Below are 26,419 nucleotides of genomic sequence, written 5' to 3'. Positions count from 1 at the left end.
ATATATATCGAAAAGATAAGATTTAAGATGTAAGATTTCTGGTGTTGCACAGTATGCACACACACATGCAAGCACGCACACAAGCACACATACCAGGAAGGATCCGAACATGGCGATGGAGGAGAGGAAGTGCCAGATGTCGTGGTCGTCGAAGAAGGACAGCAGGATGCAGTCTCTGTTGTGTTCCCGAGACTCTGCCGGCGTTTTCTAACACACAACACAATAGTGATCTTTTGAGTTGTTTTATAACCATAAATGTCCAGTTTTGTACATCTTTGTCACCGGCAAATAGGACTAATTAATGACTCTCGCCAATCTACGTCTGGGGCATTAAATGAGTTAAATCTAGCCATTCCATTATCTCTGGAACAGAAGATCCTATTTGCTCAGTTCAAAGGTTGTTGGATGCGTGACTTTGAGGACAGTAAGTGCACACCCTTTCCTGGGGTTTGGACCTAAACGTATGGTAATTGTTCGGGCCAGAGTTGAGCCTCGGGCCCCAGTAGGGCTCAGTTAGGGCCCAGCCGTCATTTTCAGGCCTGTCGAGAACTCTACCTCTATGTGACTGTGTGTGACTGTGTGTGTGTGTGTGTGTGTGTGTGTGTGTGTGTGTGTGTGAGACTGACCTGCCAGGTGCTGAGTCCCTGGAAGAAGAAGAACAGAGCGAATCCCCAAACCACCGCCGTGAACAGAATGCACACCAACGCCATGCACTGGATACGCTCTCCACTGCGGAGCTGTATACACACACACACACACACACACACACACACACACACACACACACACACACACACACACACACACACACACACACACACACACACACACACACACACACACACACACAGTATAATGTATACAGGGTATCTGTACATTTATAAAGTTTCAATTTAATGGCTTAATGCTGCATTCACGGGCTCAGGCAGAGCGGTAGCCGGCAAACTGGAAGTAATTTTAGTGGACCGCAGTAGGGCGGCAAGCGGGACCCGGCAGCACAGTGGCCCGGCAGTCGGAGACGGCATGCCATCCTGACTTTTTCATTTTCTACCGTGCCATGCCAGCAGTTGGTGCCGTTTGCCGTCTCCCCCCTAGCTTGCCTGAGCCTTTCTGAACCCAGCATTAGACCTTTTAAATACAGAAATAGTAATACAGAAAATGAATGAGAATGAGTGTATGAGTTAATGCTAGAAGCTTTAAAGGACCACTTCACCTCTGGGACAACCAGATCTTATGTTATTGTTGTTTGGGACATGATCAACACAATCCTGAGTTATTTTTTGTGTTCAATCTGTGTTTTTAGATATTTTAGTATTTCAGCATGCTGTTCATATGATACAAAATACATCATATGACCAGTTGTTGCATGCAGTTGTTGCATGCTGATATTAAAATATCTAAAAACGCAGATTGAACACAAAAAATAACTCAGGATTGTGTTGATCCCACACAACAATAAAATAAGATCTGGTTGCCCCAGAGGTGAAGTGGTCCTTTAATAGCACTGGATATAAAATGGGGAAGTTCAGCACACACACCCACCTTCATGATGATGTAGAAGGCAAAGTACAGCAGCAGGTTACAGATGGCGATGGCCAACAGGTAGGAGGCAAAGTCACTGGGCCTCTCTATGAGGCCATAGGCACACCTGGAGAGAGAGAGAGAGAGAGAGAGTTACTAGGTTTCTCTATCAAAACATATTTATATATCGTCATACGACACTCTCCGAAAACCTAAAATCGACATGCTCACAACACTTCACGCGAGCGACGTGTTGTGAGTTTGGTTCTTTTGGCTCATTGAGCGACACTCCTGCGTAAAATAACGACATAACAGCCAGAGGAACTTACAGAGACCAGTTCACTATGTTCCCCATCACCAACAGCACCGCACGGTCCTAATGCACACACACACACACACACACACACACACACACACACACACACACACACACACACACACACACACACACACACACACACACACACACACACACACACACACACACACACACACACACACACACACACACACACACAGAGAGAGAGAGAGGACCAGGTTATGTAAGGCAGTAATGCTCTGTGCTGTACAAAAACCATTACTCAACAGATGATGAGTAATGGTTTTTGTACAGCACAGAGCACTGAAGTCTGACATAATTTACCCATCCTACCTGGGTCACGTTTTTATTTCCCCCCAGTCTGAACTCTGAATTCTCATAGACGTGTTTAATATCATAATAAGAACTGTGTTCCAAAAAAGAAAAAAATCTCGATGGTTTGACTCATATGGATATGAGGCATCAACTGACGGTGGGAAAACGTACGTCGTCGCCGCCGCTGAATTAATTAAACTTTCGCCAGAAACAGACTGTATCAAATATGAGTGACTGGCTATCGTAAACAATACAGAGTCAGCTCCCTGACAATATCGCTCAGACAGTTTGTTTATTTTTGGACAACAATTCTTATGCAATATGCCATGATATTAACTATTTTACTGCTTTATTTATTATTTATTTATGTCACTGCCATCAAAGTAGCTTAAAAGTAGCTTACCTTTGCGATGTTATAAAACATTGTCCATCCATTATTTTAAAACTAATTATTTTGGAGCCACCCTGACTGCAGGGGGCAGCCAAATGCAATGAATGAGGGTGTAAATGTCCCTCGTTTGATCCAGTACTTTTGAGCACAGAAATGGATTAACTAGAAGCAGTCCATAGAAAACGTCCAGGAAGTGAATTCGACCTCCCTTGTTGTTTATGTGTGGTCGAGATTTGAGAGCAGCGTTACGGGAGCTGTTTTTACTGTACAAACCGGCACGACCCCTCATCTGCTTACAGTGCTCAAACAAGGTAAAGAACGAACGAGCGGCCGTTCGTATTGGCAACAGTAACCCGTCAGAATGGGGCGAGCGTTAACGTACATAGCGGTAACTGAGTCAAACACATATATGGGAATTCAAAAGTATGACCCAGGGGATGAGCTGTATATATGTACAATATATAAATAATGAATGGTTTGACATAGTGCTCTGGTAGTACAGTACTCACGATGTCGGGTGCATCAAAATTCAATGCAAAAAAAAATCATCTCATTCCATCTTGAACTTTGTTCCACTGTCTATACAAATGATTTTAGCAAAGTTTGGGGGAAATTCATTCATAGTTAGAGGTGCAACGCAAGTGACATTTCGGCTGCTTTTAGAGCTTTCATTTCTTGATAACATGACATGACAATTTCTCAAAAATACAACAAATAGTTTGTGAGAAGGTGTTTTTGACAAGAGAAAGCATGTTTAATCAAGAAGAAACATTTATATTTTCATTGAAAGTCACTGAAAAAGTATTGAAAATATTGAAATATTGTCCTAGTTAAGTGACATTTCGGCTGCTTTTAGAACTCTCATTTTTTGATAACATGACATGCCAATTTCTCAAAAATAGAACAAATAGTTTGTGAGGAGGTGTTTCTGCCAAGAGAAAAGGTGTTTAATCAAGAAGAAACATTTACATTTTTATTGAAAGTCACTGAAAAATATTTAAATATTGGCCTAGTCATTCACTGTGTTCAGCTTGCTCTTATAGGTGCGAATATTGGGCTGTTCACGGCGGTCATGCTCAACTGATTGCAGCACATTCTGAAGGTGTTGCTCACTTGGCTGCTGCCACAAAGTCAGATGTGAGTTTGACCCCTCACTCGGCACAGTCATTCACAACATTGATGGCACGCACATTCACCACACCTGCCTGGAATGATGCACTGGTACCCCAATCCTCTACATTGAGTGGAAGTGCTGTATCGATTTGCAACTGGTGCATACCAAACCAGCAGGTTGGGTTGGCAAGGTCGGCTAACCTGGTGGCCGGTGAGAGGACTGGAAACTTTGGCTTACCGAAACCAGTGCCAAAGTGCTACTGTGGGGCTTGCATGGGGAGGTTATCTGGTTTGTGCTCCAAGATGGCATCCGCAAGTGCATGCTGCTGATCAGCTGGCTGGCATCTTGGTGCTGAGGACTGCCAGGGGCAGCATCTAGTGGTGCTTCCTGCGCTTTCATGGCTGATGTTGCAATGCCCTCGTCAACAGACGTACTCAGTTGTTTGAGGTAATTCCGTGCGGCATCTACTGCTGTTACAGGTCAGCCACCATGTTGCGTAGATGTGCGTAATGAAGTTGGCAAATGCCAGAATCTTTGGCACCTGCTGCCGTGTGGTGATGGTGCCATGGGGATGCAAGATGTGCTGTTCCATCAAAGCCAGCTAGAGAGTGCAGAGGAGCTTGCCCATCCAGCGCGCCTTGTGCACAGTCCAGGCCGTTGGAAGTTTACTGGAGTCTACATCATCTGCACCCAGAGAAGACACAGCTGCACAAAGTCATGGTAGTCGCACTCACCTCGTCTGTAGTCTATCACTGCTGCAGCACACATGGTGAATTCAGCACTTAACTTGCCCAGGAACAATGGGCCACTGTAGTTGTGCAGCAGCAAGCTCCAGTTGTACTTTAGACACCTAAACAACCTCTGGTGAGGGTGAGGTCAGTGAAGATGTGGCTGAGGAGCACCTCACCAATGGGATGCCAGCACCCGGACAAGAGCAGTGGTCTACCAAGTGAGAGCTGGATGGCAATGCAGGCTGCTGTGAGATTGCCTGTGTTTGATGAAGTGGTGTCGAATACCATATTGACAACCTGGTCGACACAGCACCAGCCCTGTAGTAGTTTGCATGTCAGCCAGGTGATCATCTCTCCGCACGCCTCGTCTTTCCTCTTTGTGGATGGGGCACACTAGATGCTGCCCCTGGCACTCCTCAGCACCAGCTAATCAGCAGCATGCACTTGTGGATGCCATCTTGGAGCACAAACCAGTTAACCTCCCCATTCAAGCCCCACAGTAGCACTTTGGCACTGGTTTCGGTAAGCCAAAGTTTCCAGTCCCCTCACCGGCCACCAGGTTAGCCGACCTTGCCAACCCAGACTGCTGGTTCGGTATGCACCAGTTGCAAATCAATACAGCATTTCTTCCACTCAATGTAGAGGATTGGGGTACCAGTGCATCATTCCAGGCAGGTGTGGTGAATGTGCGTGCCATCAATGTTGTGAATGACTGTGCCAAGCGAGGGGTCAAACTCACATCAGACTTTGTGGCAGCAACCAAGTGAGCAACACCTTCAGAATGTGCTGCATTTAGTTGAGCATGACCGCCGTGAACAGCCCAATCTTCGCTCCTACAAGCGCAAGCTGAACACAGTGAATGACTAGGACAATATTTCAATATTTTTAAACATTTTTCAATGAAAATGTAAATGTTTCTTCTTGATTAAACACCTTGTCTCTTGGCAGAAACACCTCCTCACAAACTATTTCTTGTATTTTTTTGAGAAATTGCAGTGTCATGTTATCAAGAAATGAGTTCTAAAAGCAGCCGGAATGTCACTTAACTAGGACAATATTTCAATATTTTCAAACATTTTTCAGTGACTTTAAATGAAAATGTAAATGTTTCTTCTTGATTAAAACACCCTTTCTCTTGTCAGAAACACCTTCTCACAAACTATTTGTTGTATTTTGGAGAAATTGTCATGTCATGAAGAAATGAAAGCTCTAAAAGCAGCCGAAATGTCACTTTTCCCTAAATTTGACATGCTGCGTTGCACCTCTAACTATGAATGAATTCTCCCCAAACTTTGCTAAAATCATTTGTATAGACAGTGGAACAAAGTTCTAGATGGAATGAAATGAAATTCTGACGTTAAATATTTTGCATTGAAATTTGATGCACTAATGTACGTGTATAAATATGAATGGTTTGAACAGTACTCACTATGTACATGGGTCCACTGCATTGTCTTATGCAATCTGTGTACAAGACGTACACAATCCTACGCATGACTCCAGAATCTGTACACGCACGCACACGCACACGCACACGCACACACACACACACACACACACATTGTCTTCGTCAGTGATTTGAAATCATCGCTTCATGTCTGTGCGATCCTGCCCCGGAACAACGGTGTGACGCAGCCAGAGAACACAGCCGACCTACAGGCCCACACCTCGTTGCATCTGCGATGCGGTGTGGGCTTGCAGATCAGCTGAGGCGGCGGTACAGCTGAACTGCATGTTGGAGTTGATGGCTCCTCTACATATCAGGCTATAGTTCACATAACAGTAATATCAAACAGCCAACAGTGTGAACAATAAATCAATGCTAATTTACTGTCCTTGGACATTCATTTTTTGAGGCACTTATCCTTTGGAGAAGTACATTTCCCATTCACTTGTCTAGGTACAAAAGTCAATGTAAAAAAATAGACATTTCACAGTAAATTCTTTCTTAAATGCATGCATAGGAGTCAGACATTGAAATAGAATAAACAACAAAAGGACTTCTAACGACACCCCTTGCTCCCTCCATCCTCCACTCCATAGTCTGCATACAGCACAAAGCTGCTAGGAACGTCACAGAAAAAGTGAAACCAAGAGCCACTTGTCCAACGGAACAAGTGGTGGAAAGTACATTTTCAATGAGCTTATTACTTGTCCCGAGCAACAGGACAAGCCTTAATGTCAAGCCCTGTAGCCTATATTTTGGCTGTAATGTGAAATTTGGAGACTGCCACAAATATAAAAAAAAAAAAAAAAACTATTTTTCTTCAGCATCCCTAATTGTATTGAGACTCACCCAGCCTCCTGCAGCCCATGTAGTACAGCTGTGTCATATATTTATAGATAGTAGAGTATAGTATAATATAGTGTAGTGTAGTGTAGTGTAGTGTAGTGTAGTGTAGTGTGGTGTAGTGTGGTGTAGTGTAATGTAGTGTAGTGTAGTGTAGTGGCTCACCCAGCCTCCAGCGGCCCATGTAGTACAGCTGTGTCATATATGTATTGTATAGTATAGTATAGTATACTGTAGTATAGTATAGTATAGTATAGTATAGTATAGTATAGTGGCTCACCCAGCCTCCAGCGGCCCATGTAGTACAGCTGTGTCATATATGTATTGTATAGTATAGTATAATGTAGTATAGTATAGTATAGTATAGTATAGTATAGTATAGTAAAGTATAGTATAGTATAGTATAGTGGCTCACCCAGCCTCCAGCGGCCCATGTAGTACAGCTGTGCCATACAGTATATTTATAGATTGTATATATATTATTATATAGTATATAATATAGTATTATATACGGTAGTACAGTGACTCACCCAGCCTCCAGCGGCCCATGTAGTACAGCTGGATGCTGAGCAGCAGAGTGGCCAGGATGTGGATGACTGAGAACACGATCCAGAACGCCGTGTTTCCTCTGCCAAACACCTGCATGTGAAACATATAAACACTATTATAACACCATGTTTCCTCTGCCAAACACCTGCATGTGAAACATATAAACACTATTATAACAGCATGTTTTATCTACCAAACACCTGCATGTGAAACATATAAACACTATTATAACAGCATGTTTTATCTACCAAACACCTGCATGTGAAACATATAAACACTATTATAACAGCATGTTTTATCTACCAAACACCTGCATGTGAAACATATAAACACTATTATAACAGCATGTTTTATCTACCAAACACCTGCATGTGAAACATAACACCACGTTTCCTCTGCCAAACACCTGCATGTGAAACATATAAACACTATTATAACAGCATGTTTCCTCTGCCAAACACCTGCATGTGAAACATATAAACACTATTATAACAGCATGTTTCCTCTGCCAAACACCTGCATGTGAAACATATAAACACTATTATAACAGCATGTTTCCTCTACCAAACACCTGCATGTGAAACATATAAACACTATTATAACAGCATGTTTCCTCTACCAAACACCTGCATGTGAAACATATAAACACTATTATAACAGCATGTTTTATCTACCAAACACCTCCATGTGAAACATATAAACACTATTATAACAGCATGTTTTATCTACCAAACACCTGCATGTGAAACATATAAACACTATTATAACAGCATGTTTTATCTACCAAACACCTCCATGTGAAACATATAAACACTATTATAACAGCATGTTTCCTCTACCAAACACCTGCATGTCAACATATAATAACACCATTATAATGCCATGCTTCCTCTGCCAAACACCTGCATGTGAAACATATAAACACTATTATAACAGCATGTTTCCTCTACCAAACACCTGCATGTGAAACATATAAACACTATTATAACAGCATGTTTTATCTACCAAACACCTGCATGTGAAACATATAAACACTATTATAACAGCATGTTTTATCTACCAAACACCTGCATGTGAAACATATAAACACTATTATAACAGCATGTTTTATCTACCAAACACCTCCATGTGAAACATAACACCACGTTTCCTCTGCCAAACACCTGCATGTGAAACATATAAACACTATTATAACAGCATGTTTCCTCTACCAAACACCTGCATGTCAACATATAATAACACCATTATAATGCCATGCTTCCTCTGCCAAACACCTGCATGTGAAACATATAATAAACACCATTATAACGCCATGCTTCCTCTGCCAAACACCTGCATGTGAACATATTATAACAGCATGTTTCCGCTGCCAAACACCTGCATGTGAAACATAGCATTAGAACACTGTGTTATCTCTCCCCAAATACCTACAAGTCAACAACACGTACTAGAACCAAGTGATGTCTCTTCACAAGCACCTGCATGTGAAAAATTAGCATTAGAACGCCATCCCAAACACCTGCATGTGATCAAGTCAGAGCATGTGAGCGGAGTGGGGAGTGCGGTGGCGAGATTTTGAATTGAGCGTGGAGTGGGTTTTAAAATGGGTCAGAGCTGCTTTGGAGCGAGGACCACCTCCCACTCCATGCTGCTCCGGTCGGAGCCGCGGACCACCACATATTTGGGCATGCCTGGTCGCACGGACAGACAAAGAAATCCTCAACACTGCAGCAGAAATGCACAGCGCACGTCCATGAGCAAGATTTTAAATTTTTCAGTAATCCACACAAATATGTTCATAAATTGTGTCCGGGTAGCTCAGTCAGTAGAGCTCACGCCTTTGGACCACAAGGTCATGGGTTCGATCCCGGGCACCGCTTGAGTGTGGCAAGCCGTGGCGTATTGTAACGGGGACAAACTCCTGTGTGTTACCAGCTGATACTGACAATAAGCCACTCCCAACCAGATCAGTTTATTTATACTAGTAAGACGCCTCAGAGCTACATACGACCTCGCCCTTAATTCTTGGCCATCTGGCCAATGATGTATATCGGACCAGTTACCCATATATGGAGATCCATGTACAGTACATCCCTTTTATGCCCATACATGGAGATCCCTGTCTGAACCAGCCACACATATATGGGCTGTCTTCCTCCATATATGAACATTCCCATATGAAATCCTGTTAGATATGATGACATCAGGGATCTCCATATTTGGGCATAAAAGGGATTATGTTAGAGTGGTTCCCATGACATTACAACATACAATATATTTTATGCCCATACATGGAGATCCGTATCTGAACCAGCCACACAGATATGGGCCATGTCTTGGCCATCTGGCCAGTGATATATATTATATTGATGACATCAGGGATCTTCATATATGGGCATAAAAGGGATTCTGGGAAATACCCATATATGGACTTTTACATAGGTGTAGGTGATGTCACCTGTGATATCACCTGTGATGTCACAGTGATGTGTCAAGGGAACAACCCATAGACTGTAAAAATGTGTACACACACGTCTACACGGACGCGGACAATATGTTACATTTCTCATGGTAAACTGTGACCTTCGGTTGCAATCAACATGAGCGGCCCCCTGGAGCGAGGAGCAGCATTTCCCCCTGCTCCACTCACATGCTCTGGATCAAGTATTAGAACACAGCATTATCTCTCTGTAAACACCTGTCCTGCATATGAAAAACTAGCATTAGAACACCATCGCACACACCAAGCACGTGCATGCATTACTCACCACTCCCAGCACAGAGAAGAAGATGACTCCTGCCAGACAGGCGTACGCAGTGTAAGCACTGGCGTTGATGTCTGGATGTCTCTTCTGGTAGAGCTTCAGCATGCAGAGCCCTGCTATCATGTACATGAAGGATGTATCTGGACACAGAAACACATTTATAGCTGTTAGAAAACCCCATTAAGAAGAACTGAGGCAGATTCTACAAACGTCTTCTAAATTCTGAACAGTTTTCTGAAAACCCTATGTTTCTGTATCAGTGATGCTCAACCGCTTTCATGTCAACGACCCGCAACATTACATTTTATTTGGTCGCGGACTAGGGATGGGACGATACGCAATATTATCGTATATTGTGATAAAAACACTCAGGATAATCGTATCGTGAAAATGTAATATATCGCGATATCGTCCTCTGTCATGCACTGGGATCAATTCCCCTTTTATTTGTCGAGCTGCATATCTGGTACCATTTAAACCCTCTATAATTGGTGAAAGGTACTTATAATATCCATACTTGTTAGTCTTTTTTTCACTCTCTATCAAATGTCTTTGCCAAAAAATAGCCGATCTACAAGCTCACAACGCGTCGCAACGCGACACAATTAACGATTTAATTGTGATTTGGTCGTTGACAATTACATTTCTGTTTGGCTTATAGGCTTTGAAGTTGCACATGGCAGATATGACACAATAACTTAAATGTACAAAGAAATGACTGACATAATTGACAACTTTATACTTAAAAAAAGAACATTGATAGTGGATAAAGCAGATCTACAAGCTCTTGAATGGAAACTAGTGGAAATAGTAGATCTACATGCTCACAATGTGTCGCATCGCGATTCCACTATTTTTGAAAACATTTTTCAACATGGAAACGATTCAGACGAATATGACAAAATAATTGAGATTATGTCAAATATTGCGAGTAGACGACTATGTAATAATTGTGACAGGCTTAGGTTTGACTTGTAAATGTTTGGGAGTTTGTTTACCGAACTGGAAGTTGGTGTAGTTGGGACAGACGTGGTAGCAGGCACTGAGCAGCCCCTCCATCATCAGAGCGGTTCCCATGGCATAGAACAGACCAAAGTGCTTGGGGATGCCACACTCCTGTAGACACACAGAGAAAAAAACAATAAATAACAACATACAAGACACTGGGGAAGTGACTTGCCTTCAACTGGAGAAACTGGGGGCGCCCGCTGGCTTAGTGGCAAGTCAATAAAATGTTAGGGCAAGTTTGCTGTCAGGCTGCCCGACGGGCAAGTGTGTTCAGTCTTCATTAAATATTATTGGCTATTCATGAAGAACAATGTTACCTTTTTATAACTAGCAGTTGCACTCGTTCTGTTTTTTCAAAGTGACTGTCGCCACTCTACATTTTTGAAGTACACATTGTTTTTTTCTACAAGTGAAAAATGTTAACAATCATTCTAAAACGGTTAGTTCCAATACTTGATTCTGATTGTCTGGTTTCTGATTAGACCAATGTCTAAATCACACGATAATCCACACCTTGAATCAGTTTGGATCAAACCCAGGTGAGTTATTTCTTTCCACAGTGTTGTGAAGATCAACTAGAGAAGGGAGCGCTCGATTTGCTCTCAAATCCTGCTTCGCCTCGTGTCTCACCACGCCTCTCAGCCGTTATAAAATACAGGGTAACCAGAGGCCTCTTGTGGCTTATTGCTTACCATGACTGATGTCTGCTACAAGAATGTCAACTGTATTGTTATTCTGTCTCATAGGCACTCTGTAACTGTCTGTTCTCCTATTGTCTGAACGCACTGGCAGTGTTCCTGTCCTTTGTACAAGACATTCTTGCACTTCTGTTCATGTGGACTAGGGTTGTTCGATTAATCGATTTTTAATCGTAACCCGTTTTTTTTCCTTTGGACGATTTAAAAAAATGGAAATCGTAAAATCGATTTTCACTTTAATTAGGGAAATTCTTACTCATTGGAGCCTTGCACGCGCAAAAAGTACACAGCCCCGTCCTCCTAAAGCAGGACGACAAGGTCCGACACCAAATTAATACTACTTTCTATCTGATGTGTAATTTCTTTGATGCGCGTTTAGCGCACGTCAGACTGAGCAGAGTTCACCACCGCAATGCGCTCACTCGCGATGGTTCAAGCAGCAAACAGAACAAAACGCTGCTGAGCTGGTAAACTTACTTACTTGTTGTAGTTTGAAAGAAGCTTATTAATTCTGTGTTACCCACCTACTGACTGTAGTCTACTCCTACTGTCCATGTCACTGTGTTAATTTTGCGTCGGGAAGCGAAGCGCTTCGCCTCCGTTTACAATCAGTCAACATCTCCGTGCATGAGTGGTGCAGGGCAGGGGCGTAGCCAGGAATTACATTTTGGTAGGCGAAATGCCTACCAAAATGCCTCACCAGCCTCCAAGAGCTGGCTTGTTTTGGCTGTTTTGTCACTCACTATTGATAATGAAACACTAAGGACGCTAAGTTGTATGTGATTGTTGCACAACTAAAGTTATTATTATTAATACCCTTATTGTTTTATTGCATTTTGCTATTTGGCTATATAAAAAAAATCAAAAAATGAAACAATAATGAAAAAAAAAATCATTTCCTTGCATTTTTTAAATGAAAACAAAATAGTTGAAACAATGTAATATTCTTTTAACAAAAAATCGAAATCGAAATCGAAAATCGGGATTTCAGAGAAAATAATCGAGATTTTATTTTTTGGCCATATCGAACAACCCTAATGTGGACATAAAGATATCTCTCACCAGTGCGTTGATGTGGTTGCGGAGCAGCGCTGTGTGTGTGTGTGTGTGTGTGTGTGTGTGTGTGTGTGTACCAGTGCGTTGATGTCGTTGCGGAACAGAGCTCGGTTGTGGACGATGTCTTTCTTCAGCACGATGAGCAGGAACAGCAGACCCAGCAGGACGTAACCCACGTTACTGAGGATGTTGTTGAACGCACTGCAAAGACAGAGAGGAGTCTGTAGCCTGTGTTCACACAAAAAAGGCCCTAAACCTAACCATTAACACATCTGGTGCCAACCCCGAGTTTCCTGAGTTTGTATAGGTACCACCCCTGTGCCAACCCCGAGTTTCCCGAGTTTGGGCCGTTTTTGAAGAACATTTTTTTTTTCAAAAAGGTTTTTTGGACCTCAAAAAACGTATTAGGCATGATTGCGATCGCGAAATTGTGTGTTTAACCCCCATACCAACCCATTCTTTCAAAAATGGCAGCCATGTTTGTTTACATCTGAAGAAAACATAATGGCTGCTAGATCATGAATGCCTGAAAGGATTTCCAAGCTGATTTTTTAGTTTGAAAGCTGTGAACAGCATCTACACACGTGGTGCATGATCTAGGCATGGGCGTGCACGATCCGTGCACTATAAATTACATGGAAGTCTATGGAGACCATGGCATTGCGGACCTTTAAAGAGACTTAATTGACTGCAACATAAGTGTTAAATGCCGAATCCTAACCCCTAATGAAAAACATGAAAACGTCAATGTCTATTTCTCAAATTCTATTGACATGTTGGCCCTCACAAGCCAGTAATACACTCACGCACACACACTCGCACTCTCTCTCTCTCTCTCTCTCTCGCTCTCTCTCTCTCTCTCACACACAAACACACACCCTACCTCAGATTTCCCAGTGGGTGAGCACAAAAGAAGTTGTAATAACAGATGTCCTGATTCCCTGTTACATTAACAACCTAGGAGGAGAGGAGAGGAGAGGAGAGGAGAGGAGAGGAGAGGAGAGGAGAGGAGAGGAGAGGAGAGGAGAGGAGAGGAGAGAAGAGAAAGGGAGATGGAGATTTTAGTCTTATAACTAGATATCATTGCGGTCAGGCAGAAACCTCTTGTAGCAACTATATAAAATATACAGTAGTTAAAGCAGAAATAAGCAGTTTTCTGCTGACATAAGCAGGAATCATGCAATTGCTTATTTTACATTTTAATTTTAATTGTATTTTATTCAGGCGGCTAACAATGCTTCCTAAAGAAATGTTGTGTGTGTGTGACACTTCCTGGGGCTACAATCTGCCTCCAAAACTATTATTTTTATCTGTGAGAAGTTCTGTCATTGGTCGATTAAACTGGGTCACCCCTCCAAAATAACAGACCAATCAGGACCGCCTCTTGTTCTTGTTCATATTGGTTGACCTGTCTGTCAATCCTTTTAGCCCCGGTCGGCTGGTTCATGCACCAATGAGCTGCTAATGACAGAGCTTCTTACAGATAAAATAATAGTTTTGGAGGTAGACTGCGGCTCCTAGAAGCGCCACAGAGACTAGATTTGTTTAGGGAGCATTGTTAGCCGCCTGAATATAATAAAATAAAAATAAAAAATAAAAATAAGCAATTGCACGATTCCTGCTTATGTCAGCAGAAAACTGCTTATTTCTGCTTTAATATTTAGTCACAAGATCTTATCTCCCTCATAGCTACTTAATGATTAATTAATAGTTACCGTCTGATAGGTGATGACCAACTGCACCACAGGCAGGGCGTAGAACACAGCGATGGTGGCGATGTTCCTGAACACACATCAATATCATTAATATTACTATTAAAACATTAAGTCATTTACTGCCCCAACCCGAGGATCCTGAGAAAAAGCCGTTGGTCGTCTCCGCCAGGCCCGAGGAACCAGAGAATTTAAAAACGCTTTAATCGATATAAAACAATTCATAATCGCCGATCGGGCTGCTCAGCGTTTCCCCGTTTGTTTACCTCCTGATTCGTCCGGTAATCCGGAACCGGAAGCCATAACCCGTAACCAGAAGAATCCGTTTAAGTTTGGCTGTAGTTCTTTCGTTTGTTTACGTTCCAAGCACTGTGGGGCTTGCTGGAGAACGGTGAATCGGATTCACATGCATTGTTTTGTGTTCACAAACGGCGAACGGCGTGAACACGAGCACACGCATGCGCCCACGTTAAAAGATAAGTAAAGTCTTGCAGTCAACTAGGGCAGTTCGATTTGGCCTAAAAATAAAATGCCAATTTATTTGTTCGAAAAATTGATTCAGATTATTTGGAAAAAAAAATTATACATTGTTTCAAATATGTTGTTTTCATTTAAAAAATGTTTTTTTTTTTTTTTTTACATTTCCGGACAAATAGCCCATGTAGCATTGGTGCCCACCATGTTTAGGTGCCCAGGCTTCCTGCACCCTTTTGCAATGTGAAATGCCATCGAATCTGTATTTTCCACGTCGTCTCTGTCTGGGAAAGCAAGCTGATAAGCTTTTATTGTGAAGCCAAAATTTTCTGAACGCCGCGAATGCGACGTGTTGTGAGCTTGTAGATCAGCTAGTTTCAGAATGCAACACAGCGCTCCCCAATGGAAAATAAACACAGTGACACAGGGACAGTAGGTGGGTAACACAGCAATACGTTTCTTTTTTCAGTGGCCCGTTTAATCAAACTTCAACAACAAGTTTACCAGCTCAGAGTTTGTTCTGTGTTTGTATCAGTGCGAGTGAGCACACATCATAGTGGTGAGGGCACATCAGAGAGAAATTTGGTGTCGGACCTTGTCGTGCTTTAGGAGGACCGGGCAGTGGAATTTTTGCCCCGTGCAAGGCTCTAATGAGTGAGATCCACTCCAGAATTACGCTAATTAAAGTGAAAATCAATTTGATGATGTTCTTCTTTTTTAAATCAACCAAAAGAAAAAATCTGATTTGGATTAAAAGTCGATTTATCAAACAGCCCTGAATAGAACTGAATAGTGTGATGATGGCAGACCCCTGACCAGTGTTGGTGGAGATCGGAGCAACGGTCCAGCTCGCAGCTCCGCACGTCACGTTTGTGACGCCCAGCCACCGTCAGTTGACCTTCTAGGCAATGTTAGCATAGAATTAGTGCTGAAGCCCTCACTGGTAACCTGTCCTGCTTCGAGGCCTAACCTTCAATTGAGTGTTTTAGATTCTTGCATCTCAGTGTATTTGATCCTTTTTTTTGTAGTTATTTAAGGTCTCCAGGCATTCTAACTGGTTAAATAAAGGATTATATAAGTGATCCACTCACCAGAAGTAGATCTGGTATTTTTTACTGAGGATCCTCTTGTCCTTGCGTGCCAGGTCAGACACACACAGGAACTTCTGGAAAGGAGAAAAACCAAGCCCACTTCAATCAACAGCAGCTTAACTCTAGAACTACAGTACTTCTATTAGGAGTGACAGTTAATCATATGTACACATACTGTATGACCTATCGTGTATAGCAGCACGATAGGAGACAGAGAACAGTGGTGTGTGTGTGTGTGTGTGTGTGTGTGTTACCTTGGTGCGTACGATGTTCTTGTCGGAGTCGATATCGGCCAGCGTATCGTAGTCGTCCTCCTCTACTGAACTCAGAGACTCTGCTCTGCTCCGCCCCACGCTGTCCAGCGAGCGCTCTGATTGGACAGACAGATACAGGTTTAAGAAAACACTAAAAACATAACATTTCTGTGCATTCGTTCAACATGAAGAGAATCATCAGCGTTCAGGTTGAAGCCAGTTGGGGATTCAATGTCTCTTTCTGTCCAATAATATCAAGGCATCTTTCGTATATTATCAATCATCTTCTTATTGGAAAGAGCAGTGGTTCTCAAACGCCTTCATGTCAAGGAGGACCCCCCCAAATTTGATAATATGTATTTGTCCGCGAATCTCCATTTGGAAATAATGTGTGCCAGGGACCCTCATAAGAGAAGATTTGTGCATATTCAAAATTCTTCCATCTTGCTATTTTCAAATAGCCCAAACTATGAAATTATGGTTGAAGTGGGTTGAACTGTTCCTCGTCTTGCTGGGGACCCCCTGGAAGAACCCACTACTCAAGGACCCCTAGGGGTCCACCAGACTTTGAGAACCACTGAATTAAGAGGAATTTCCTCTGAGATGGAGACCGATCTGTGCACGTTAAGACATTTCTTCTGGGGTTCGTCAGGCCACTGGATCATGGGAGGCTGGCCACACGTACAACTATGCACGCACGCACACACACCCCTTCATTCACATTAACCACGTTAAATCTGGTGACGTTATTTTTGGATCATTGTAGGCGAAGATTTTCAAAAGATTTCCAAAATTAAAAAACCTTAAAGGGGCATGAAACCTCAGGCTGATTTTGTATTTTTAAAATAAAACTACAGTAACTCATTTACAGGCACAGACCAGATATGATGAGAGCCATTACTTTGGCCTTGATGAGAGTCCATTGTTGGCCACTAGAGGGAGCTGTTCACCAAGCTATGGAGTCACACTTAGTTCCTGGCTTCTCTGAGACTTGATCTAACTTTACATGGGATTATCTAAACAGGGCAGTTTTCCTGATTCCATGACATCAATGTGTATCTTTTGAGACCATCGATGGCCGGATTGGATAGACAAATTATTCTATAATGTTTCAAAGGTTAGTGAAAAACTGGTAAAATGCTGGCAGAAAATGGTAAATAAACTCTGGTAATAAATTATTTAAAAACATGGCATGCTAATAAGCAACACTGCTGCCGCTAATAAAAATGAATAATGGGTGTTTGGGCGTGTTAGATTTACCGTGTCCAGAGACACTGGAGTGCCAATGTGCGCCCATGTGCCACACATAAGACAGTATTGACACTCTTAGGTGTGTCAATATAGCCAGACGGATAAACCATCCCAGTCACATGAGTTCACATCATCATGTCTTCTACGGACCATCTGAATTCACATCATCATGATGCGACGCGCTTTGAGCTTGTAGATCGGCCATTTCCACTATTTTTGAAAAGGTTTGAAAATATGAACATTTTTCAACATCAAAACGATTATGACAATTATGTCAAAAGAAAAGCAATTAGACGATGATGTAATAATTGTGTCAGGCCTACTTGGGGACCAGAGCGGTCTACAGCAGACAAATGATGTGAACTCACACGACCGGAAGAGTTTACCAGGCTACTGTCAACACACTCACCCACAGTAAGTGTATTATTTACACAGTCAATACAGCCATGTGTAATGAAACACCCGTTATTCATTTGTTCAGCTGTAGCTGTGTTGCTTACATTAGTGCTTCTCACATTCTTACATGTCAAAGTCTCTCCTTAACCCCCTAAAGGAACACATTACACCATGGTGTACTATAAGGTCATCCTCATGCAGCCTATGGTTTCATCCTCCTTTAAGTGGTTTTAAATAAAAGAGAATCATATTTGAGAGCATGATGCTGATTGGTGGGGCGTGCCGATGTGAATGATTGATTAGCATGTTGCTGATTGGTGTGCTGTGCGGAAGGGAGTGATTCTATTGGCCAGTGAGTGTCACCAATGCGGAGGGCTATGTAGTGAAGATGATTGAGGATTGGCCGTCGTTTGAACGGCTCGTGACCTATTGGATAGAAGCACACGGACGACAGCCAATGAGAGGCAACCTAATGCATTGACAACCAATGAGGAGCAACTTAAGGCACGGACAACCTAATGGACACAAACACACAGACAACCAATGACAAATGACACACAGACAAACCAATGACAGACAGTCTCAGCTGGACAGTGGGGTAGTGAGAGGCTGGGAAGACACAGTTTTAGTGATAATGGAATGCCTAACTCTGTGTGTGTGTGTGTGTGTGTGTGTGTGTGTGTGTGTGTGTGTGTGTGTGTGTGTGTGTGTGTGTGTGTGTGTGTGTGTGTGTGTGTGTGTGTGTGTGTGTGTGTGTGTGTGTGCGTGCTTGCGTGTACCCATGTATCCATAGTTGTTGTCAGTTGAAGTAGCACTGTCAGTGACGGCCTCGGAGCTTAGTATGCTGCCGTTGTCAGCTGTAGAGAGAGAAGAAAGCCTGGTCACTTTTACTGTACATGTGTTTTAACACTCAATTAAACCTTTACCTGAACTAGCGTTTTATTTCATACCAGACACAATAACTCACCGAAGGATCCATATTCGTAGGGCGAGGCTGGAGTCTTTCCTGCGGATGCAGATGATAACATCAACACCATCACAACATAAATATATATATTCACAGATGATAACATTATATCCCCATCACCGCAACGGAAACAGCATCTGACAGAGTGTTGTTTTTGACAGCAAATTTTGATTTAGTTTTAGTCATAGTCTTTTGAATAAAATGTCATAATTTAGTCACCTGAAAAGTATTAGTTTTACTCTAATTTTAGTCGACTAAATATCATACGATTTTAGTTGACTAAATCTACAGTTGATTTAGTCAACTGAAATACATTTTGACAGGCCTTGTTGGCATCGTAATGACTGATTTTACACTTGGTTGCGTGCTGAAAATAGCCGATCTACAAGCTTGCGACGCGTTGTGAGCTTGTAGATCTGCTATTTTCAGCACGCAAAACCTGAGAGCAACCAAATATAAAATTACTCTCTTCTCCACTAGTCCCTCTCTAACGTTTTAGTCTAGTTTTTTATTTTGTTGATGAAATTGTCAATATATTTAGTCTTAGTTTTAGTCATCACAGATTACTTTTTATTTAGTTTTTATTTAGTTTTCGTCAGTGAAAAAAATGCAGTCGACAAAATGTTTCGTCATAGTTTTAGTCGACGAAATCAACACTGATCTGACACAAAACTAATGTACGTACTGTACTAGGCTACTACCGCATGTTGCTGCGGTGTCGCAGAGAGACTGTATGTCATGGTTCCCCAATTAGTTTTCCCCAAGGGCCGAATTATGTCTAGGGCACCGAGCCGAGGGCCACAACATTGCAGGGGGCGACGCCGGTGTTCCCACTACTCCAGCGACAGTTCAGATATCGTCGTTGTCGGGTGAAAATCTTGTATGTCCAAAACCGTTCGTTTTGCATTTATTTATTAAATGATTTAAACTAGTGAAAACAGCCGATCTACAAGCACACAACGCCTCGCACCACGAGGCGTTGTGTGCTTGTAGATCTGCTGTTTTCACTACTTTTTTGCGACGGCCTTGTATGATTTGTGAAAGAACGTACACATTTGGAGATACAAGATTTCCACCCGACAACGACGATATACTAGTGTTGTTGCTGCTCTTATACCACCATTATTACTGGGGTTGGTGTGGGCCAGACAGTAGCCCCCCGCGGGCCGCAAATGGCCCGCGGGCTGCCTATTGGGGAACCCTGCTGTACACAGTGAAGGTTGTTGGGGACATGCAGGGATGTGAACACCACACAATGGTTAAGGTGGTTATAATGTGAAGTGACACAGATGCTTCCCAAGTCTGTAATGGTTTAAGGTAATTGTCCGTTTCTGTTGTCAATAGGCGGTAAAACATGTTTAACAACTTTCCAAAGCACGCAGGCATGAAGAGGGTCTGGAAGCATAGTTAGTAGCTTTACCCTGCAACACAGCCACACAACCTGCTACTGTATGCATCTAAACAAGTATATTTTCATCACATAAAGCATGCATGTAATGATATATAACAGATGCAGTCCGGAAGAAGGCACACACATCTGAAATATTACAACATGGTACAAGACAAGACAAGACAAGACAAAAGAATGGTTAGTCAGAAGAGAGAGTATAACCATGGACACAGTCATTTTTCAATTAATTTCTCTATTTTTTTCCTGCTCCCAAGGTGATTTAATATTTAACCTTTTTCCTCAAAGGTATGTATTTTACACAATTTCCTGATGTTCAATTAACAGCATTAAAACTGTTTCTACAAACAGCTGTCTCGCAGGGACATTGGGCCTTTGACAGAAAGAAACTGTGCCATGGAAGCACTCATAATGGTCTCTGATATTAACCCATTTAGGCCTAGACTTATTGAATGCTTGAACTATTGAAAAATATCAGATATACAAGCTCACAGCGCGGCACCGAGTGCCGCGCTGCGAGCTTGTAGATCTGCTATTTTTTTTAATCATGAGATTTTTTTGCAAGTCTTTGAATATATCTATTTAAAAGCGAACATTTGTAACTCAAATATTTGCTTCTGGGGGTCCCTGGAACAACATATTTTGAGATGGGCGTCCGTGGGTCTTTGAGGGTTCATTCTAGTTCCATGGAAAGCAGCGGAGAAAACTGTTAGTATGTACAGTAGGCACTAAAGAGTGCGTAAAATAACTGATCGATTCAGTTATTTTCACTAGGTTCTGAGGGTTAGGGTTAGGTTTAGGGCTGTTCCCTCGCTAGCATTACTGTCTCTTACCAAGTAGAGAGGCTGTGGGACGTTAGAGTAGCATGAAGGAGAGAGAGAGAGAGGGGTGGGGGACACATCAATATTATAGAAATTAATGATTAAACATGAAACATTGTTATTACATTAACAACCGTCATGTTAGGATACAGATTCAGAGAAATGAAATGTAACATTGCATTCTCCGTCTGAAAAAAAAACACAAAACAGGCTACACACTTAATCATTTTACACTTTAAAAAGTGTGGAAATAACAAACCTACAGGCTCACAGATCGTCTATTTCCACTAGTTTTGAAAACGTTTCAAAATGTATGAATATTTGCATCTGGATGAATGGAGACGATTGTGGTGATTTATGCAAAAATAACGAGCGATTTGAAGCGTAGTAACGCAAGTTAAAACAAATAGAGGATACAGCAGCACAGTAAACTTGTTTAGATTGTGGTAACGAATCAAATAACTGACATCAGGTGATTATGTAATAACTGGTACCTGTCTCTGCAGGTGACATGTCAGTAGGATTCACCAGCAGCTCTCTGTGGCTTGTTCTGTAGAACACACACGCACACGCACACACACACACACACACACACACACACACACACACACACACACACACACACACACACACACACACACAAAGATTAACACCACATCTTGTTCAATGAATGGTTAAAAATAGGGATGCCCCGATCACGTTTTTTTGCTCCCGATTCGATCCCGATCAAATATTATTGCTTCCGATTCGATCCCGATCTTTCCCGATCCGATCTTTTGGCAAGGCATTAAGAAAAAAACATTCTATTCATTCTATCACTTAGTGCAGCACTGAATCAACACATTAAAAACAAGATACAACATAATTCTATTACTTTTTTTTACAAAACAAAACAAAACAAAATATTACATTTAAATATCCTGTGTTGAACAAACTAAAATATGTCTAAAACCTCAGTAAACTTCTTCATAATCACATATAGGCCTATAACTGTCTCCAGCCACACGTCACACACAAACTATATAAAAACTGGTTAAACATTGGCCATTTTTAAAGTTGAAACAAAATAAAGTTAAGAACCAATTAACCAGTCTGCTTGAAAAGTATACATCTGTAGCAGCTAGTTGACAGTGCAGAGAGACATAATTGCCTTCCTTTGATCCATTAACAAGGGGCCGTTACTACTTATTGGCATCAGCTGCCAGCTGGACACAGAGTCTGACACAATCACCTCCCCTCTGCAGGGCTCATTTCTCCAAAAGCCCTTGAATATGATTGAAAATGATTAAGGATTACTGTGATTATGGTAAGCTTACGTTTCATATCGCATTCACCTTACCTGTAACTTTCACTATTCCAAGAAAATATTTTTTTGAAAAAAAAAAAAAAAAACTTTTTTTTTTACAATATTTTTTTTCCCGATCACCGATCTTATAAAAATGACCATATCGGCGGCCGATCCCGATCACGTGATCGGGCAACACTAGTTAAAAATGCCACTCTGAACCACAAAAACAGCTCCTGATGAGTAGGTTGGTGCCTTGCATTGTTTGCTCTGCCATTGTGTGTGTGTGTGTGTGTGTGTGTGTGTGTGTGTGTGTGTGTGTGTGTGTGTGTGTGTGTGTGTGTGTGTGTGTGTGTGTGTAGATAGATAGATAGATACCTTTATTATCCCAAGGGGGAAAATGAGTTGCCCAGAGGCAGCACAGCAGTATAAGGTTATTTACAAAGTTACAGAGAAGTGTGTATGTGTGTGTGTGTGTGTGTGTGTGTGTGTGTGTGTGTGTGTGTGTGTGTGTGTGTGTGTGTGTGTGTGTGTGTGTCTTACTTCTTGTTCTCCAGACAGGCCACCAAGAAGGTGATCAGGTAGAAAGACAGGAAGATTCCCAGACAGAACAGCATGCCCATGATGTACACCTCCGCTGGAATGATAATACATACATTATTAATACATTATGTACACCTCAGCTGTAAGATACGTCTGAGACAACCCATGCAGTCACGTTACTATAGTAACCCTACAGTGCACAGATCTACAAGCTCATAAGTTCACAGTGTGTTGCGGACACGACTCGTTGTGAACTTGTAGATCTGCCACTTTCAAAGCGTGACCCGTTGCGCTGTAGGGCGAAGTATAACTCTGGCTTATAGGACTGTGGAGCCGTTCTCACGTTATTGCATTTATAGGCGATATATCCGTCAATCTGCAAAGTTTGGGGCCGACGATGGACGATAGGAATATTTGGGCTTATCGCCCAACTCTACTTGTAAGTCTCTCTGGATAAGACCGTCTGCTAAATACCTACATTGTAAATTGTAAAAGCCAATTGTAAATTGTTGAGTCAATTTTATTTTCTTCTCTTTTACCGACAACTTCCAGAGAAGAGCGACGTTTTTCAGCCTTACAAGGATAGAGTAATAGATGTGTTCATACAATTCGATTGTGTCAGTCTTAGCTTCGGGTCAATAATCACCATGTATGAAAATCACGATAATCAACAACAACGATACATCTGTGTCGTGGTAGCAGGAAAGGTCGACCTAAAACAAAGTCGACCTCATTCGCACGACCGCGCGTTTCCCAACGTGTCTGTGGCCTTAAGCTAGATGCAGAATAGACCAAAATCAAATCTTTGCTTCTGGGGGTCCCTGGAACAAGATATTTTGTGATGGGGGTCTGTGGCCAAATACATATCATTCTGGGGGTCCTTGACATGACAAAGTTTGAGAAACAATGATAGCAAGATACGTTGTTTTTTTAGTTTTTTTTTTTTTTTTCAGAAAACTGTTAGGATTTAGAAGACATTTGTAGAATGTGCCTATCAGTGGTTAAGGACCCCCAAAATGTGTTTTTGCATTCTACATCTAGCTTAAGGCCACAGACTCGTTGGGAAACAAGTTTGTTTTAGGTCGACCTTTCCTGTATTCTGTGTTGTAACTCATACGTACAGTTGATGGCGGGGGACACGATGACGTCCACGTCCTTGGTGCGGTTCCCGGCGTCGATGAGCTTGTCGGGAAGCAGCGGGTAGAAGCTCAGCGGACCCCCGCATGCCTCGTCCTCCGTCTTCACCACCACCACCACGTAGAAGCTGTTCAGAGGGAAGTCCTTCTTCTGTGGAGACAGAGAGAGAGGTTGTTCTCTGTGCATGTGTGCGTGCCGTGCGTGCGTGCGTGCGAGTGTGTGTGTGTGGGCGTGTTGTTACCTTACCTGCACAGTGATGGCACCTTTTTTGGTCATGGTTTGGTACATTCCAATGAAGGCCACGTTGTTGTCAAGATCATACACAGGACACTGAGAGAGAGAGAGAGAGAGAGAGAGAGAGAGAGAGAGAGAGAGAGAGAGAGAGAGAGAGAGAGAGAGAGGGGGAGGGAGAGAGGGAGGGAGAGAGAGAGAGAGAGAAAAGGAAAAATGTAAGTAAAATACAAATTGTTTCTGTCCAAAGCCATTCCTTTTTTGTTTAACCGTTATTTGTAGTAGTGAAAATAGCCAATCTACAAGCTCACAACGCGTCGCATCACGATGGGTTCGAGCTTGTAGATTTGTAGATTATAAAATAGCTATTGAGTTAATTGACGGGAAAATATTTTTAAATATGAAGTAAAAGATAAAAGGTTTCTTCCCGACGCCAACAAAACTAAATTGAGTAGAATGGCTGGGCTGACATCCTCTGTAAAGGGGAACACACACCGGACGAGGAGGCGGCGCTTCAAAAAATACGGCCCCATTATTTTCAATGAACTAACCCACACTGGCGGCGTCAGACTCGCGCAGCCGCGCCGATATGCCGCTGTTCTATTTTTCCAGCGTTGCCGCGCGGTGAACATGTTCTCCCATGCTTCTCCCCACCGGGGGAAATGGATGTGCTGTGTGGCAGCGCGCCGCATCCAGTTGGGGTTACCGCGGGGCACTTCACGTGCGTCGATACCGCAACGCGACGCTGCGCAGCCGCCCGCGTCCAGTGTGTGCTCCCCTTAAGGCTCACAGTACTAAGATATGTGTGAGAGTCAGTCAGTAAACAGTACAACATCACCTTGGCCCAGCCAGCCAGAGGCCACTTAGGGTCATCAGCAGTGATACTGAAGGCTCATGTAGGGCTTGTGGAGGGTCTGGACTGGAGGCTAGGTTTTTTGGGGGGGAACAGCTTGTGGAGGTTTATAGGGTACAGTTTACAGAGGTATGGTTTGTGGAGGTACGGTGGTGTTGTGTTGGGTGTGTACCTGGATATCCTGGATGGACATGACGGAGCAGGGGAAGGCCATCTCTGAGCTGACCTTGACGATCACTGTGTCCACTCCTTCTGGGAAGACATACTTAAAGTACTGAGAGAGGAGAGGAGAGGAGAGGAGAGGAGAGGAGAGGAGAGTCAGAGAAAGAGAAAGGTGAGTCTTGCTTGGAGATAAAACATGGTACCAGTGAAGGGTGTCAGATCTCAGTGCATCACAGTGTAACAGAATTATGACAATACACGTTTCTAACCATGATTATAGTTATATCTCACAATAGTAGGCGAGCCATGTTCTCACCTGTAGCCTACCATTTCTAAATAGAGAATGTGTGACTATGTCCACTAAGCACACCTCCAGCTACCGTATTTGTGCCTGTTGTTGTGTATAAAAGAGACACAATCCTGACAATCTGGAGCTGCATTTGCATGTCTTGCAGTCTCTCTGTTTTTTTAGCTAATAAATAAATATATCGTTTCATTTCACTCTACCCTTGTGGTAATTTCATTCTATAATGAAGTAAGGTTTATAATTTCCATGATAACATTAAAACAACCACAGACAGAGTAGGTCATTATGGAACGGAACAGTAACATCCCACTTGACAAAACTAAACAAACAAAAAAGAAATAACAGCACATGAATGAATGCACTGTATGACAAACACAACATAGAGCAGTGTTTCTCAACCACTGTGCCTGGGGAACTTTGGTGTGCCCCTGAGAAGGGTCAAGTGTGCCCCTTGCTTGAAAGCCAGTATTGTATTTATCATTTTAAAAATGATTTAACCGCGAGGCGTTGTGTGCTCGTAGATCTGCTGTTTTCACTACTTTTGTGTGACAGCCTTGAATGTTGAAGCAGGGCTTTACTTTGAGAAGAAACCTACACATTTGAAACTTGGAGATACAAGGTTTCTCCCCGACAGCGATATTTACACCCCCGTATTATGTTGCTGTGCCCATGGATTCTTGGGACATGAAAAGTGTGCCCATGCAGAAAAGAAGGTTGAGAAACACTGACATAGAGGCTCCTCCTCCCGCTGCTCTGGAAGGCACAGATTA

General features: G+C 42.5%; 1 protein-coding gene across 3 annotated transcripts in view; it reads right to left on the bottom strand.

The window, feature by feature from the left end:
- Positions 1-26,419, bottom strand: part of sidt2 (SID1 transmembrane family, member 2) — a 44,747-nt gene that overhangs the window by 4,924 nt on the left and 13,404 nt on the right. For 2 of the 3 annotated variants that reach the window (XR_013962240.1, XM_080731240.1), the window contains exons 6-26: positions 25,353-25,454; positions 24,343-24,426; positions 24,081-24,246; positions 22,960-23,053; positions 21,626-21,681; positions 21,144-21,155; positions 18,903-18,941; positions 18,715-18,792; positions 16,289-16,404; positions 16,035-16,108; positions 14,473-14,539; positions 13,641-13,714; positions 12,835-12,958; positions 10,994-11,111; positions 9,999-10,135; positions 7,212-7,320; positions 5,821-5,897; positions 1,851-1,897; positions 1,543-1,648; positions 627-737; positions 94-207 (exon numbers count right to left, since the gene is read on the bottom strand). Coding sequence is in view for 2 of the 3 variants with exons in the window: in XM_080731240.1 (XP_080587366.1) it covers positions 94-207; positions 627-737; positions 1,543-1,648; positions 1,851-1,897; positions 5,821-5,897; positions 7,212-7,320; positions 9,999-10,135; positions 10,994-11,111; positions 12,835-12,958; positions 13,641-13,714; positions 14,473-14,539; positions 16,035-16,108; positions 16,289-16,404; positions 18,715-18,792; positions 18,903-18,941; positions 21,144-21,155; positions 21,626-21,681; positions 22,960-23,053; positions 24,081-24,246; positions 24,343-24,426; positions 25,353-25,454 (1,905 nt within the window). In the remaining variant the exon portion in view is untranslated. The remainder of the gene's footprint in view (positions 1-93; positions 208-626; positions 738-1,542; positions 1,649-1,850; positions 1,898-5,820; positions 5,898-7,211; positions 7,321-9,998; positions 10,136-10,993; positions 11,112-12,834; positions 12,959-13,640; positions 13,715-14,472; positions 14,540-16,034; positions 16,109-16,288; positions 16,405-18,714; positions 18,793-18,902; positions 18,942-21,143; positions 21,156-21,625; positions 21,682-22,959; positions 23,054-24,080; positions 24,247-24,342; positions 24,427-25,352; positions 25,455-26,419) is intronic. The other variant, XM_080731241.1, reaches the window with a different exon arrangement.

This window comes from Nannobrachium achirus (genome assembly GCF_963921795.1).
Source record: "Nannobrachium achirus genome assembly, chromosome: 8".
Taxonomy (NCBI): Eukaryota; Metazoa; Chordata; class Actinopteri; order Myctophiformes; family Myctophidae; genus Nannobrachium; species Nannobrachium achirus.
Note: the sequence above shows the minus strand (reverse complement) of the source record. Positions and strands in the feature narration are given on the sequence as shown.